Genomic DNA, 16,976 nt, shown 5'->3' on the forward strand with positions numbered 1-16,976 from the left:
GGTTTTCTGGTTGGGATCAGTCTCAGGTGCTTTATGCACGAATTTTTCCAGCTGAGGCTGAAGGCTTCCCCCGTGTGTATTTCCATCTCGGTAAATGACGCCTCCATTTCCCCGAGCGCAGAGCTGAGAATCTTGGGTCATGCCTGATATGGTCTATCAGCAGATGCTATTGGCTTTATCTTCAAAACCTAGCTGTGTTTCAACTCCTCAATATCACCACGAAAGCCTTCTCCGTCCGCTGCTTGGACTGGTGCAGTAGTCTCCTCTCTGGTCTCCATAGACAGCCAGAGGGATCCTGACGAAACAGTCAGCAGACCATATGTCCCCTCGCTGACAACCCTGCAAGGTTCCCTGTGTTACTCTGAGTGAAGACCGAGGTCCTCTCGGTGGCCCAGAGGCCCCTGCAGTCTGGCCCTCCTTCCCTCTCTCACCTCACCCGCTCTTGGCCCCGCAGCTCACCTGCCATGCACATCTCCTGGGTGTCCTCGAGCCTGCCGAGCCTGGTGCCACCACAGAGTCTCTGGCTCGTGCTCCTCTCTGTCCGGAAGGCTCACTCTGAGGTATCTGTGTAGCTCGCCCCGCACGTCCCCGTAGGTAGCCTCCGTTATGCTGTGTGTTTATTTGTGTGTCCTCTTTCGCCCTCATGAGCGTGGACGTCTGCTGGGGCAGGGGCCGCGTTGTCGCTCCCACGGCAGTGTCCCCGAGGGCCAGAGCAGCGGTGGGTTCGGGGTACGGTGGGTGACGGAGAGGTGGTCAGGGCCGTGAGGTTGGGGTGTTTCCTCGCCCTCTCCCCTCGCCCGGGACTTGGACCCAGACTCTAGTTTGCTCCTTCTGCCCTCAGCGAGAGCCACCCGGAGAGCCTCAGGAACGCCGTGCCCTGCCCCTGGGTGGCCTTGTGCCCTTTGGCAAATGTCCTCTGCCCATCAGTTAAAAGGTGGTGGGGGGGGTGATGACAGGCAGTGAGTGTATTTGGCACACGCCATTTGAAGTGTGCACGTATTAAGTCATTTCGTTTCGCGTCCGAACAGCGACTGTTGCCTCTGGTTCCGGAGGGAAAGAGAAGCACAGAGGCGTGAAGTCCCTTGCCCCAGGTCACTCGGCTGAAATGGCAGAACCAGGATTTCAGTCCAGAGGGCCTCCGGCCCGGAGGCCCGGCCTCCCTGCTGTCTGTATTGACTGTATTTCGCCGTAGGGCAGGCCCCTCCCGGATTCCCCGCTTGGGTCGACCTCGCCTTTGCCTGCGGGGCCGGTGGGCAGCGGGTCCGCTCCCGCCTTCCTCCTTATCGGCACCTCCCCCGCACTGGCGGTACGGCGCGCCTTGTGGCTATCTCCCTCGCAGGCCGGTCTGATGGAGCGGGCTGTGTTCTAGAATCACAGATGCCCAGGCCAGCTGGGGAGGAGGGCGGCCCGTCTGGTGCCCGTCGTCCCAGCAACCCTCAGGGTGGGCTCGTGCCTCTGCCCCGGGGCCTGCTGGGCCAGCCCCGCCCGCCGGCCAGCGCCCCCTCCGGAGCTCCGGGAGGCCGCAGGTCAATCTTGGAGGGCATCGTGGTGTCACGGGCCGATCGCTCCTGGGCTGTTTCCTGCAGCCCCCCCCCCCCCCCCCCCCCCCCCCCCCCGTGCACCTGGCCGCGTGCGGCAAAGCGGTGGAATTGATCTGTGGTGGCCGATGGCGGGCGCCCGGGGTGGCTGGGATCGCAGGTGCTCGCCGGGTCTGTCCTGTTTTGCTTCCTCTTTCCCACAGCGGAACTCGGTTTCTCTCCCTGCGCACGAGAGACCTTCTTACTCCATGGTGACAGCTGGAAACCGGGGGCGATTTTGAGGCTCGCGGAGTCTGGTTTATTTTTGTTTTCCGCTCTGGCTTCACGAGTGTGTGTGTGTGTGCGCACGCGCAAATGCTGGCGTGTGCGTGCGTGCGCTGATGGCACACGCGTGACTGGTGATGCGCGAACACGCGTTGGCATGTGCAGCCCGGTCCCGGAGCACGTGGGTCAACAGGGATCGCGGTGTGGCCGTGTTGGCATAGATGTGCGCGCGCGTGTTGACGTGTGCGCGCATGGGGAGGCGTGGCACGCGCGGCCCTCACGCATCCGCACGTGCGCACATCGTCGCGGTCGCCTCGTGCGTATCGCGACGCGTGCGGGCACACTCGCGCACGCATGTTAACGCGTGTCCGCGCGTGCTGGGTGCACGCATACGCGTGTGGCCGCGCGTCCCGCCGCAGTCCGGCCTCCCCTCGGCCTGGCACCAGGGGCGTGTTCCGCGGGCCTCGCTCTTCCCGTTCCGTGAAATGTTCCCCGTCCCTTCCTGGAATGACTTAACACCTGCCAATACCTGCACCCAGTGAGTCAGTGTGATTAGCCAGAACGTGGTTACGTGCAGTTACCTGGAACCGCCTTGTGCCGGCCTTCGTCGGGCACAGCAAACGAGGCAGAGGCCAGTCCCGAGTGGGTGTCGAAGGCTTGCTCCGTCACGTCTCCCTGGGGCACGTCCTGGTCGCCCTGGAGACCCCGCACGAGCGCGTCTGCGCCATCAAAGTCTGTGGGTCGACCTGCTGTCCTGGGTCAGCGGCACAGAGGCCCCTGGCTCTTCGGCCACCCCCAGGGCTGGTTTCCGGCACGAGGCTGCCGCGGACAGGCTTCGGGTTCCCAGTCGTGGAGGAGTTGGTCCCCCTGCCCTTTGCCACAAAGATCTAGTCGCTTTGGCCCCGTAAACATGTTTATGGTGCAGAGAATTCAGTCGTACGGTTAGGGCCAAAATAAAAGAAAAAAACCACCCGAGAAACAAAAGAAGGTCTTTCCCGTACCTCGTTTTCCCTTGTCAAACGTGACCTTGGCCTCCACTGGCCCTGGGAATGGCTGGCAGGGGCAGAAACGCAAAGAGGAACAAAACAGTCCGTTCTTGGCTTTGGAGCTTTACAGGGCTCAGCAGCTGGCGATCACGGGGCGTCCCGGATGCTTCTGGTCCTGACGTGAAGCTGCTCGGCCTGCCCAGAACCTCCCTGAACCCAGAGGTCCGGGACCCTGGTGGTCCGAGGCCTGGCTCTCAGTCTCTTGCCCCTTCCCCTCCCCCGCCCCATGTCTTCCTGTCCCTGCTGGGGAGGGGGAAGGAACAGGAGTGGCCCGACCCTTGTTTGCTTCCTGGCATTTTGGGCGAAGTTCCTTCCACCTTTTCTGGAAGCTCCCAGAAGGACTCTTAAGACACTTGAAATGTCTGTTCCCTTACCTCCTGGCCAGCTGCTCCTTTGTCTTATGTGTTGGGGCCTCGGCCAGTCTCAAGCAGTGAGGGGCGTCTTTGTCCTGGCTGCTGATACCCCACGCCCAGACCTTTCTCCCGGATTCCAGCCTCCGGCAGCCAGGGGCCAACCGCGGATCTCAGTTCGGGTGGCCAGAGGCTGCTTGCACTACCCCGGGGTGGGGGGGGTGCCCGACCCCTCATCGCTGCCCCCATCCCCCGGCCTCAGGCCTCCGGCCGTACCCCTGTCTCTGTCGGTGGTTTTTCTCTCCCACGGCCGTCCAGGCCGAGAGCCTGAGCCCCAGCCTGGCTTCCCCCTTCTCTCTCTTACTTCCTACATTGAACCAGCGGGACGGTTATAGTTTCATCTTCACGATACGTCCGGGATCCCGCTGCTTCTCGCCGTGCCTGTGGCCACCGCCGCGGTCCAAGGCTCCGTCGCGTCTCCCTGTCTCTGCCTTTGCTCCCCGGCCGGGTTTGCTCCACGCAGCGGCCACACGGAGCCTCTGAAATCTGCAGCCGGACCACCGTTCTCCGTTCCAAACCCCCCCCCCCCCCCCGCAGGGGGCCTGGCTAATCCCCCTCCCCCCCACCTCCCTTGTTTGAATTTGCCAGCCCCCTCCCCATCCCCTGTGCTCCGGTCCCTCCTTCCTCTGCGGTCACTTCTGGAGCCCTGTCACCCCGTGAGATGCCGCACCACGCACCTGTGCGTCCTGTGTGTTGTTTATTGTCTGTGTCTCCCCAGGAAACCGTGGGGCCCGTGAGGGCAGGGACCTTGGTTTTGTTTTTTGCTGTGTCCCCAGCACCTGGAATGATGCCTAGCACGTAATCACAGGTTCTCAAGTATTTACTGAATGGCGGTTTAGAAGACAAGGGTGGTTCACAGGGCGGTTTGCGACCAGTGGCGGGTGGTGTTCCCGTGCGGGGACGTGGGGTTGGCTGCCCTTCCCCCCCTGCACGGCCCCTGCTGTAGCCCGAGCTGCCCCTGCCTCCTCACCGCGCCGCCCGCCCCTGCCTGTCTGTCCACCCTGCGGGCAGCTCTTTCTGCTGCGGCCAGAATGCCCTTCGGAAAATGCAAGTTGGATCATTTCACTGCCCTGATTACAAACAAAACTCGGGGGTGGTAGGAAGCCTGTCTGTCCCCACGGTGGCGCTTCTTCGGGGCCCCTGCCTGCTCCGACTCTCAGATTTCTTGCCCTTGCTCCAGCCCCACAGGCTTTGCTTTTCCTGCAGGGCACTGTGTTCTTTCCTGCCCCTGGGCCTTTGCATGTGCTTTTGTGTTTCAGCTCGAATGTGACCTCTCGAAGAAGATACCCCCTGACCACCAGCCCTCCCCGTGAGCCCCACTCCCACCGCGTCCCCCGTCTGCATTCGAGCCACCCGTGTCACTCCCTTCCGGGCCTCTGCCATTCTCCCAAGTTACAGTGTTCATTTGCCTCAGGTTCCGTGAGGCAGGGACCTCGTCTATCTTGTTCTTGACCGTATCCCACGGTTGGGGACCCTGGTCCAGGGCGGGGACCTGGCTGGCACGGGACTTTGGGCTGAGTCAGGGAAGGGATCCTACTGGGGATCCTCAAAAGCCTGGGCTTTGGAGCCTGACTCCTTAGATTCCGGTACCTTCTCCTCCACTCCTTTCTGTGTGACCGTGGCGAGTGACTTAACCTTGCGGTCCCTCACTTTCCCCAGGCCCGCCTCTGAGGGCTGTGCCACAGACAGTGCTGTAGAAAAGCCCTTATTAGCACAGTGCCTGGCACAGGGGAGCCCGGAGGAGCCACCGGGAGCCTGGTCTCTGAGATGCGTTCGTGGATTCAGGCGGGGGCCCTGGGACTTCTCTCTCATTCCGGTGACTGGGTGTTTCCCTTGGCCGATGTCTTCTGGTTGACCCCTTCTCCGTCCCGACATGACGACGGAGTGGCCAGGAGGGACACAGATTTACAAAGAGGTCATCAGGGCTGTCTGTGAGCGGCGGGTAACCACGCGGCACCTGTCCCGGCATCGTGGCCCCAGCGGGCGGCTCGCATGGCGGGGGGGGGGGGGGGGGGCTCCCTTCCCGCTGCATTTAAGCAGAAGTTGAGCGTTAAAGTGGAACCATTTGCGTGCCGTCTCTGGTCCTCACCCGCAGAAACTGTGTGAGGCGGGAGGGGAAGTGCCAGGCGCGTTCTGCTGCTGGTTTTACTTTGAAGGGCCCGGAGGCGCGGCTCACGGGCACTGTCACTGTCGTGCAAAGTCACGTGCCTGCACCCGGTGAGCCACCTGAGGGCGCAGGGAGAGGGCAGGGAGGGAGGCTTTGCTGGCCCTACCCTTCTGCCTGCGGGTCCCACAACGGAGCACCTGGTAGGCTGCATGCAGTCCCAGAGTTCAAGGTGGATGCCTTTGCCGTGTGCATCCCTCTCACTCACCAGCAGCTTTGTCGGGGGCTCGGGATTGGTCTCCTGCACTATGGGGGGGGGGCTGGAGTGGGGGAGAGCGGCTGCTTTGCAGAGGTCTCCCAAGGGAACGTTGCGGAGGGACCTTTCAGGGTAACCAGAGAATTTTCCCGGTGGCTTGGATCACATGCGCATCCCTGGAGCTGGGGAAGGAGTTTCCTTTTTCCCCAAACCGCAGGGAGTGGGGTGGGCAGGCGGTGCCCTAAATGAAAAGGAGGCTGGGTAGGGAGTAGGGGGCATGGAAGATGGGGACGCGTTAGCAGAAGGAGGAAAAGGAGACAGGCAGCAAAAAATGATTGAAGGGCCCTTTGCCCCAGAATAGCCCCCCTGCCCCCACTTCATCTCGTTGCTTCAGTGACATTGGCTGTTACAGTGTTAGAGATTATTTTGTTTGGCTCCACCTAAGACCTCTTGAGGAGGCGGTAGCTTATCAGCTAATTGTTTGTATCGGGGAAGGTTTCATAATCTCCCGGATCGTTAGATCTGGAACTTGGGTTTTACTCAATTGCACTTTTTTTATTTCTCCTTTGGGGAAAACCAAATCCAGAGGGAGCACGGATTTACGTAGAGCCACGGAGCAAATTGGCAGCGAGGGCCGCCGGCGGGGCCGATGGCCCCCGGTGAGCAGAGGAGGGGGGGTGCTGGGTGGAGGCCAGCTGGGCCAGGGGGGCAGGGCCACGGGGAGGCCAGACGGTTGCAGGAGCGAGGCCTTATAAACCGGGAGAGACGTCAGAGCTGGAATGTGCCGAAGTTCAGACGGCCTGCCCCACAGGTGGGCGTCTCCCCGGGCGTGCGGCAGATGGAGGGTGGCGAGCAAGGGATGAGCCCGGGACCCTGTGGCCTGTATCGCCGTCTGCCCGCATCCGTCAGAGGGGTGGTTGGTGTGAAATCCGTGTAGCCAGCAGGTATATTCCGCAGTGTGGCCGGGCACATCTGTCAGCGGCAACATCCAGAGGAGTGACTAGCAGCCTGCTGGCCCTTGCCCCGAGCCCTGGGGCACACCCTTCTTGATCCAGGACAGTGTGGGGGTGTGTGTGGGAGGGGCCTGCCTGGGCGGCCAGGCCCGGGGGGGCCTCCGGGAGCATCTCTGACGGAGTGCCCTGCGTGCCCACACGGTCACCTTCCATCTGGGTGAGAGGCCGAGTGCGGTGTGGGGGCTGGGAGGTGGTACCCGGGCCGCCAAGGCCGGTCAAGGTCAGTTCTCAAATCCCCAGCCCTTGGCCAGGGTTTTGGCGTCCAGGAGCTTAGGTGGGCCCAAGGGCGTGGACTCTGGAGCCAGACGGTCCGGGTTCAGATCCTGCCTTTCCCCCAGCGGTGTGCCTTTGGGCAAGCGACTCAACCGCTCTGTGCCCTGCTTCCTCCTCTGTGAAGTGGAGTCTAAAGTATCTTCTCTCTGGGGCTCTTCAACACTGGAGGAGCACTTGGGATAACAGCTTAGCGAGTGTTACGTGAGTGTTTGCTCTTGCCTCCCTCTAACCCTTATAGACACGTGCCTAGAGGGTCAGGCTGCCTTCATTTCCCGAGTGGGGCCGTGCCGTTTTCCTGGGTCTTGCTGTTCTCACTCCGTCGTCGCTCTCTTTTCTAAACCTCCCCGGCTCCCCCGGGTCGCTCTCGCCGGTCTGTCTGGAGGGCTGGGAAGGTTCCGGAGCGTGGACGTCCCAGCGGGCCCCACAAAGGGGCCCGTTCGGCCTCGTGAAACAACCACACCGCGGTCCGTGCGCCCTGTTCCCGGCCGAGGTTTTGCTTGGAGAAACTGCCAGGACCGTGCGGGGGACGGGCCTGAGCCCTGTCCCCAGCTCCCCTGAAGGCTTACAGTTTGTCCGCGAGGGGACCAGGCCCGCATTTTTGGCAGCTTGCCCCTCGGTTTGGATTTGTCTGATCGTTTCCTCATGAGCGCGCATTCTCTTCGGACAGATTTTGTCGTGTAGCAACACAAAAGCGGCCTTGTGTGAATCAGATGGGAGTAGGGCGCTTCTGGCCGAGCTGGGATGGGCGTCTCGACCCCCCCCCTCCCCTCCCCGCCTCCGGATTAACCCCAGAACTGCGGACGGGTGACTGCCCGCGGGACAGTCGCCTCCTCCTGTTGTGGGCTGGAGAGCGGGACGCTGGGGTGGGGGGTGGGGGCTCCCCTCCGTTCTGGAGCCCCCCCTCCCCCAGCCCTCTGAGTCCTGCAGGAATCTCGTGCCCCATCAGCCCGGCCCCATCTGGCCTGTTGGCCGGCGGTGGAGGTCATGGGCGTTACTCGGCAGAGAGCCGACTGCAGCCGGAATCCCTTGGCGGCTTCGAGAGCCTCTCCGGTCCCCGGGACTTCCTTCGACTGCGCGTTCCCAGGCTTCGTGGATTCCACCCATCAAAGCCTCCTGCTTCCTCGTGTCAGCCCCGGAGACTTTGATTTCTTTCTGCCGTGAAATAGCATGCGCTTCAAGGAAAGTGCCGGAGACACACGCGGTTAAATAGACACCGGAATCGAACACGTGTGTGATCACCCCCAGACGGAAAAGCGGGACCTCGGACGCCCTCCAGAAGCCCCCGGCGGACGAAACTGGGCTCGTGGCCGGCCCGCCATGCTTTTTATTCTGCTCCCCTAAGCACGACGCTCGGTTTCCTCTGATTCCGAACGCTGCTTGAAATCAGTCATACTGCCGTGGTCTGGATGTCTGTTTTCCCCAAACTCCTGTGTCGCAAACCTCGCGCCCAGAATGCTGGTGGGAGCGGGGGCCTCTGGGAGGTGACCGGAGGTGAGGGTGGGGCCTTTAGGAAAGTGTTAGTGCCCTTGTCAAAGAGTCCCCAGGGAGCTCACTTGCCACTTCGGCCACGCGAGGACGCAGCAGAAAGCCTACGACCCAGGAGAGGGCTCTCGCCTGCCCACGCCGGCACCCGGATCGCAGACTTGCAGCCTCCAGACGGTGAGAGACGCGTGTCCGTCGTTCGTAAGCTGGGGCGTTGTGTCCTCGCAGCCCGGATGGACTAAGGCAGGAACGGTACCCAGAGTGGGTTGCTGCTGTACAAACACGCCTACAACCGGGGAAGCGGCTTTGGAACTGGGTAGCGAGCAGCGTCTGGGAGAGTTTGGGGTGCACGCCGGAGGGAGCCCCCACTGCCACGAACGGACGGTTCCGGTCACTGCTGGTGAGGGCTCAGAAGGAGAAGAGGGGAGGGAGCCCCCATCTTTTTGCCCAGCTCTCACCCCCCCCGGGGCCTGGTTCGAAGCTGGAGGAAGGGCGATCCTTGGTCCAAAGCAGCTGCATTGTGTTTGCGTCCTCGTGTCGTGTGGAAGGCGGAGCTGGCGGGTGAGGAAACTGGGTACCTGGGAGGGCCGGGGCGGGGGGGGGGGGGGGGTCTGTAAGCGCAGCGTGGAAGGCGTGGCTTGTGTGAGCCCTTACAGGAGAGCGAGCGCACAGAAATGACACAGGGACCGTTCCTCAAAGGGAAGCAGAAGGTAAACATTTGGAAACGTCTCGGCCTCCCCGTACTGGAAACGAGAGAGCCAAGGAGGAGAAGGCCACGGGTGTGGCCAGTGGCCGTTTGATAAGGAGATACGTGTGGGTGTGAACCCCACTTCGTTCGCCCCGTGGGAAGGTAGCCAGCCTGACCCGAAAGGGAAGGACGGGGCAGTGGGAGAAGGCGGCTGGCACCCTTAGGTTTTAGGGCCCTGCAGGGGCACGTGCGTCGATCCTTCGGACAAGGGAAGGACCCCAGGAAGGACCGGAGGTCCTCAGGGCTCCCTCCTCGGGGCGGGGCGCCACCTGGGTTTCAGCAGGCCCGGCTGGCTTCTGCCCCAGGAGCTGTGGGCGCGCACCCCGGGCAGAGGGCGGCCGCCAGGTGAGGCGGCCGCCCACGCCCTGTTGGGGTGACGCCCGGCAGAGCCGTGGGGACGGGGCAGCCCCGGACCGCAGGCGGGTGGAGCCAGGGGCGCGCGTCTCCACCCGGGAGAACCGCCGAGTGCGCCGTGCCCAGCGAGCGTGGGGGGACCCCGACCCCAGCCACGGTGGGTCGGGGAGGCAGGGCGGCGGCCGAGGGGGCCTCTTCTTGAGGCTCGGGGCCCAGGGTTCTTTGCCGCGTTGGGTTTTGGGTTCCCCTTCGACCTGTTCCCCCTTTTCCCCCTTTCGGACCGGGAGTGTCAGGTGGGATGTCACAAGCCCTTGACGGTTGTGATTTCACAGGTGCACAGCTGGAATCTCACTCATGCCTGATTTTGATATGTAATTGTTTTTAAATTTTTAATTATTTTTTTGAGAGAGAGAGAGAGAGAGAGGGAGAGGGAGAGGAAGAGAGAGAACCCCAAGCAGGCTCTACACTCAGCACAGAGCCGGACGTGGGGCTTGATCCCACAACCGTGAGATCGTGACCTGGGTCGAAATCAAGAGTCGGACGCTCGACCGACCGAACCACCCAGGCGCCCCCCTGATTCAGATACTTAGATGGGGCTTTGGGCTCAGACTGGTGGGTGGATGCCACGTGAGAAGGGCGTAGATTTGGGGGGCCAGGGTCGCAATGCTGTGGTCGGCGTGTTCGTCGCCCCCCCTCCCCCGTCCCCCGCCAAATTCGTACATTGAAAACCTGATGCCCAGGGTGACGGTGCTGGAGGTGATTTGATCACGAGGGCAGAGCCATGAGGCGCCACGGATGGATTGGTGCCTTTAAAAAAGAGACCCCAGGGGCGCCTGGGTGGCGCAGTCGGTTAAGCGTCCGACTTCAGCTCAGGTCACGATCTCGCGGTCCGTGAGTTCGAGCCCCACGTCGGGCTCTGGGCTGATGGCTCAGAGCCTGGAGCCTGCTTCCCATTCTGTGTCTCCCTCTCTCTCTGCCCCTCCCCCGTTCATGCTCTGTCTCTCTCTGTCCCAAAAATAAATAAACGTTAAAAAAAAAAAAAAAAGAGACCCCAGGGAGTTCCCTGCCGCTTCAGAGGGGGGGCTCTTCCCCGACCACAGTGACGCCCTCAGACTTCCAGGCTCCCTACTCTGAGAAGCGAGTGTCTGTTGTCTATAAGCCACCCTGGCTGTGGCGTTTTGTGACAGCAGCCTCGCCCAGGCGGACCGAGACACACATAGGTATTTATTTTTTTTTTTTGGTCGGTTTTTCTTCTCATTATGTTTGTGAGATCTGACCTTTTTTTAAAAAAATTTTTTTATTTATTCTCGAGACAGAGAGACAGAGCATGAGCGGGGGAGGAGCAGTGAGAGAGAGGGAGACGCAGAGTCCCAAGCAGGCTCCAGGCTCCGAGCCGTCAGCACAGAGCCCGACGCGGGGCTCGAACTCACGAGCCTTGAGAGCGTGACCTGGGCCCAAGTCGGACGCTCAACGGACTGAGCCCCCCGGGCGCCCCGGGATATGCCCTCGTGGTTGCAAGAAGCACACTTCCTTTTTCGCGGCCGTGTAATATTCCACGAGGCCGTCCTGGGGTGTCGGTCTACTCATGGCGGCCGTGAGTCCCTGTGGTGCTGGCTCGTGCACGCTCGCGGCCCCCGCCCCCAGGGTGCACACACCAAGGTCGCTGAGGGTCCGGGTGTGTGCGGCCTCAGTTTGCCCGGACGTGCCGTGCTCATTTCCGGAGCGATTGCACCAGCTCCCACGCCCTCGTTAATTTTTTACTTAATAATTTATGGAGGCGAAATTCACATAACGTATAATTAGTCACTTCACTTATTAAAAAATTTTTTTTTAATTTGAGAGAGAGAGAGAGCGAGCGAGCGAGCATGTGCACAGGAAGAGAGGTGCAGAGGGAGAGAGAGAGCCTTCCAAGCAGGCTACGTGCTTAGTGCAGGGCCGGACACGGGGCCGAATCCCACGACCCTGGGATCATGACCCTAGGATCCCATGACCCTGGGATTGTGCGCAGCAATCAAGAGTCGGACGTTCAAGCGACTGAGCCACCCAGACGCCCCCGATTAGTCGCTTTAAAGTGATCCATTCGGTGGCATTGAGTACCTTCACGGAGTTGTGCGGCCGTGACCTCTGTCGGCTTCTAGAACATTTCCGTCCCTCCAAAGTGAAGCCTGCTCCCCCTGGGCCGTCACTCCCCGTTCTCTCCCCCCAGCCCCTGGAGCCACCGGTCCGCTTTCTGTGTCCACGGACTTGCCCACGTGCCTGTGTGGGGATGTGCGCGTGACCGTGCATCCTCGGGAGAGCGTGTGCACTCGTGTGTAGTCACGCGTAGCGCTGGGCGTCGGCACGCACGGCAGGGGTCAGGAGCACGCTTCTGGAGCCAGGCAGGAGGTGTGGGTTCAAATCCTGGCTCTGCCTCCGGTTCTCGGGGCCTCTGCAGGGACGTGCGGGGTCGTGGGGCGACGGGAGCCAGCTTCCTTAGCTGTGCCTCGCGGTCCCTCCCGCGGCCACGCCAGCGCCCCATCCCTCCAGGCCTTCTCCGGTGGCTGTGGTTACAACGGCTGCTGTTTTGATTCGCATCTGTGACTTGCAAGGTTGACTTGCCTTGCTTTCGTGCGTCAGTGGGCGTGCAGAGTCCGAGGCTCAGAGTTTGAGGGGCCTGTTGGGGAGGGGGGTCAAGCAGCAAACTGGGGCTCGGGCTCGGTTTAATCAGAAGTCTGGGGCCCCTGGGGGCGCCCGGGTGGCTCGCTGGGTTAAGCGCCTGACCCTGGGTTTCGGCTCGGGTCGTGACCTCGCGTTTTCGTGAGTTCGAGCCCCGCGTCGGGCTCTGCGCTGACATTGAGGAGCCTGCTGGTGATTCTCCCTCTCTCTCTGCCCCTCCCCTGCTTGCGCTCTCTCTGTTCCTGTCAAAATAAATCAACAACAACACAAGTCTCGGGCCCCTGATGACTAAGGGCAGCTAACCCTGGAGTGGCAGAGAACGTGAGGTTCTTCTCTGGTGGGAGCTCTGAGCGCGAGGTCGGCGTGTATCCAGGACGGGGAGAGAATGTGGGTGACCCCCCCCTTACCCCCCCATCCCCCCCCGCCCCGCCTCCCCAAACCAGCTTGGGCGTTCCTTGCCTGCTGATAATGCTGTGCACCTGTGTATGGGTGTATTTATTTTCTAGCGCCTTTGTTCCCACACGACCGTCCCCTCCGTGTCTCTGTGTCCTTTCCTCTTCCTTCAAGGGCACCTGTCATTGGATTTAGGGGCCCCCCCAATCCAGGACGACCTCATCTCCAGACCCTCAACTTGATTCCACCTGCAAAGACGCTATTTCCAAAGAAGGTCACGTTCTGAGGTTCCGGCCGGACGTGAATGCGGGGGGGCGGGGGGAACACCATTTATTTACCCCACCGCAGTGTGTGTGTGCCCGATGCCCCAGACCTGCAGATGCCCAGTTCACAGGCAGCCCCTGGGTCTCGGGTTCTCTGGGAACTCGATTTTCCCCTGAAAGCCACTTTCCACCCGTGCGGTGGGGGTGATTTTGTCAGCTCGCGTGGCCCCCGACGGTCATGTTCCTCGCGACAGCTGGACTGGCCGTGCCCTGCAGGGCCCACGCTTGCCCAGAAAGCCCCTGCTGGCATCGGAAAGAAGATAGAGAAAGAAGCGAATTTAAAAAGAAGGGGACGATTAAAAACGAAGCGAAAGCGTACAAAACACCGGCACAGCCTCAAAACGAAGGCACGACGTGCAAGCCGCCACTCCCAGGGCCGACGGTGGGTCCTCGCTGCCGCGGGTCCTTGCTGACTCGGGTCAGTAGTTGCTTCCTGAAAAACAATGTTTGTGTCCCCAGGGACCGGCACATCCTCCCTCCTCTCTCTCTGCCCCTCCCCTGCTCGTGCTCTGTCTCTGTCTCTGTCTCAAAAGTAAATAAATGTTAAAAAAAATAAAGCAACAGAAATACATCCTCTCACAGCTCTGGAGGCCGGAAGCCTGAAACCAAGGTGTTGGCTGGACCGCCTTCCATCCCGAGGCTCTCGGGGAGGAGCCTGCCTCGTTCTCCTGGTGGCTCCCGGTGGCCCTTGGCTGGTGGCCACATCACTCCAGTCTTTGCCTACCTTTCCACACGGCCCTTTTTTGTAACTTCTCTTCTGTGACGAGCACGCTCACCATGGGATTTGGGACCCACCCGCGTGACCCAGGGTAATCTCATTTTAAGATCCGTGATTGCCTCTGCAAAGGCCTTTTCTTCCAAACAGGGTCACGTTAAGGTTCCAGGTGGACAGGTCTTCGGAGGGGCCCCCGTTCAAGTGGCTGCAGGGATCCCGATGTTAACGGCAGTGGCGTCGATGGGGTGCCCCCTGTGAGCCAGGCTCCAAAGCCGCACAACAGCTTGTCACATCCTCACGACCCCTCAGGGGTGCGGTTATGCGTGTTTTCCAAGTGGAGGCACAGGGGCTCAGAGAGGTTGCCGGACCTGCCTGAGGTCACACAGCTGGTGGTGGGAATGGGCCGTCTACTTTTGTCCCAGGTTGTAGCCCAGCCGCTCCCGGACCCGGACCCGGCTGGAGAGGTGTTTTATGGGGCCCACACGGCAGTCAAAAAACAATTATTTAAATAAATTGGTCGCCAGCATTTAAAGACGGGCGGGTTTATACGGAAATCCAGGTTTCTGGACGCTCGTGGTAGTTAGTCGACGTCTGTTCTATAAGCAGCCTCACCTCGCCAGGACGATGCTTTCCGGCTGTGTGGCCGCGGGCGAGTGACTTGGCTTCTCCGGGCCTCGGTTTCCTCATCCTTAAAATGGGGCTAGCAGTAGGCCTGGCACGCAGGTGTTGCTTCGAGGGATAAACAGGTTGGTAAATAGGGCGCGGGTGTGCCCTGCCCCGTGCGTGTGCAACTGAGCAGTGGCTGCATCAGGCTGGCATCGTTGTGATCAATTCCCAGGCTCTTTCTGGAATAAATTCAGAGGCCACCGGGGTCCCGGGTGATGCAAGGGTTCCCAGGGGATATCCGGGCCATCGGCAGCCGCTGGGGGTTCTGATGCCGCCTAAGGTCTTAGGCGTGAGCCCCCTGCCTCAGTTTCCTCATCTGGGACAGCACCTTTCTGTCTCCCTGGGCAAGTATGGGAGGATTCAGAAAGTGGCCCCAATTCCTGGCCGTATGTGGGCAGTGACCTCAGATCCTCCTCGAGCCTCAGTTTCCCCAGCTGTGAGGTGGGATGGGGATGTGAGCTGTCGTGAGGACGGAGAGGCGGGGAGCAAAGTGCTCCCGGCGGGAGCCCAGGGATGGTGATGGGAGAGGCGGGCGATGCAGGGCGTGTCCACACGGCCCCGGGAGGTGGGAGCGGAGGGGCGGGGGCGGGGGGCCGGGAGGCTGTCCTTGGGGGGCAGCCTGGCCCTCAGCAGCCTCTCCCGCAAGACGCAAGGACTGACATTGCTGACCTCCACGCTCCCTTGTGGCCGGGGAGCGGAGATAAGTGTGGTGGGGCTGTCGGCCGTCACGGCCGCTTGTGTCCTGGTCGGAAAGGAAGGAAGGCCGGGGTCTGGGACAGAGTCCAGCTGAGGCCCGAGGCGACCTTCAACCCTGGGGGTCAGTGCCGGGAGGGGCTTCTTGAACCCTCTCGATGGTTTTGGACGTGACAGCAAGCAGCTTTGCGTTTCTGCAGCTTCTCTGACTTTTCGGGGAGCTCCCACACCTGTGGTCTGGTTGACCCGCCGCGGGGCAGGCTGGGAAAGTTCCGGGTGTCTCTGCCACGTGGTCAGGAGCGGCAGAGGGCCCCCTCCTCCAGCCGGGGGCGGGGGATGCTTTGCAATTCATCACCGGCTGCTCGCTTAGACACCCCGAAGGATTCGGGTGGTTGCAGTCCCCGTGGGCACGTGGGACAGGCGGGTGGAGAATCGGCTCCGGGCAGCCCGGCCCGAGGGAGCGGTACCGACAGGAGGGGGCTGGGCTCCCGGGTGGCCAGGAAGGTTGCTCGTTCCTTCAGCGTGCACCGTGTGCGGGGTGCTGTGCGGGGTGGGGGCTGCGGTTCTGGACGGAGCTGACCAGGCCCCATCTCAACGTCTGACATCGTGGCGGGAGGGGTGGCCCGTGAGTAAGCAAATAGAGACGCTCACGAGAGGCGTCCGAAGGGAGCAAGGTGGGGGAGTTGACATCGGAGACTGCCCGGGTGGTCGGGCGGGCCTTTCCGAGGAGGAAGGAGTCGGGTGCTGGAGTGGCTTCCCAGGCAGAGGGCACAGCACGTGCAAAGGCCCAGAGATGGGAAGTTGCCTCCTTAGTGGTGGGACAGCAAACAGGCCAGTGGGGCTGGGGCATGGGGGGAGAGGGGGGAGGGGGCGGTGATGAGGCAGGCTGGGGCTTTGTAGGACATGGTGAGGGGTTTAGATTTGGTTCTCAGTTCATTGGGATGCCTTTGGAAGACAGAAACAGATTCGAGATTTCTTCTGCAGGGAGAGCCACTGGGTTGTGCCGACGGGCTGTTCTAGGCGTGTGAGGGGAGGAGTCCAGGATAGCTCTCAGACTTTCCTGTGGGAGGGACTGTGAGTGCGGGGCTGTCTTCCAAAACAGAAAGACTGGGTTGGGGGGGTAGGGGCAACCAAGACCAGATGGAGAGCGTCGGCCTTCAATCTGGCCTCAAGTTCCTGGTGCGACAAAAATCGAATAAAATGGGCCAAGGACTTAATAGAGATTTCTCCGGAAAAAACGTACAAATGACCAAAAGCTCGGCATCACTGATCCCTAGGGGAATGCACATCAAAACCACAGAGATCCCACCTCCCGCCCATCGGGACGTGCTACCAAAAAAGCAGAGAATAGCCAGTGTTGACGAGGATGCGGAGAAATCGGAACCCTGTGCGCTGTTGGTGGGGACGTGAAATGGTACAGCCGCTGTGGAAAACAGTGCGGAGGCTCCTGAGAGAACCGAAGACAGCATTGCCCTGTGACCCAGCACCTCTGCCTGTGGGCCTATCCCCCGAGGAGCTGAGAGCCGGGGCTTGGAGAGAAGAGACACTGGCCCACCCGCGTCCACGGCATCGAGAGCCAAGGGGCGGGAGCGCTCCGAGCGTCCATCGACAGAGGAAGGACAAACGTGCAGCGGAAGATGATTCGGCCTTCAGAACAAGGGCAGCGCTGACCCCCGCTACGCCCGGGACGCAACTTGAGGACATTTGCGCCGCGTGATGAAAGGCGCCGGCCGCCCAGGGACGGATACGGGATGATCCCACGTGTGTGAGGCGCCCGGAGGAGTCGCGTCCACAGAGACGGCAAGGGGGGTGGTGGGCCCCGGGGGCTGGGGGAGGGGACCGGGGGGTCAGTGCTTCAGGGGCACGGAGTCTCCGATCAGGAGGGTGAGAAAGCCCTGGAGGTCGACGGTGGGCCTGGTTACGCAACGACGTGAATGCGTACCCTTCAACATGGCTGAGATGGTAAATTTTATGCCATTCACGCAAAAAATCGTGGTGGGGTTTAACCCGAGGGGAGCGGGTTTGTGGCTGTGGCCAGATGGC

At 61.4% G+C, this 16,976-nt stretch overlaps 1 protein-coding gene across 5 annotated transcripts in view; it reads left to right on the forward strand.

Annotated features, from left to right (window-relative positions):
• The window catches only part of SCARB1 (scavenger receptor class B member 1), a 68,716-nt gene that overhangs the window by 9,267 nt on the left and 42,473 nt on the right, over window positions 1–16,976 (forward strand). Inside the window, exon 1 of one of the 5 annotated variants that reach the window (XM_047826812.1) lies at window positions 9,046–9,096. The exons of the other annotated variants lie outside the window; for them this stretch is intronic. Within the exon in view, the coding sequence (XP_047682768.1) occupies window positions 9,061–9,096 (36 nt within the window). The 5' untranslated portion in view covers window positions 9,046–9,060. Of the gene's footprint in view, window positions 1–9,045; window positions 9,097–16,976 lie in introns of those variants that run through there. 5 annotated transcript variants of the gene reach the window in all.

Source organism: Prionailurus viverrinus, chromosome D3 (genome assembly GCF_022837055.1).
Source record: "Prionailurus viverrinus isolate Anna chromosome D3, UM_Priviv_1.0, whole genome shotgun sequence".
Lineage (NCBI taxonomy): Eukaryota > Metazoa > Chordata > Mammalia > Carnivora > Felidae > Prionailurus > Prionailurus viverrinus.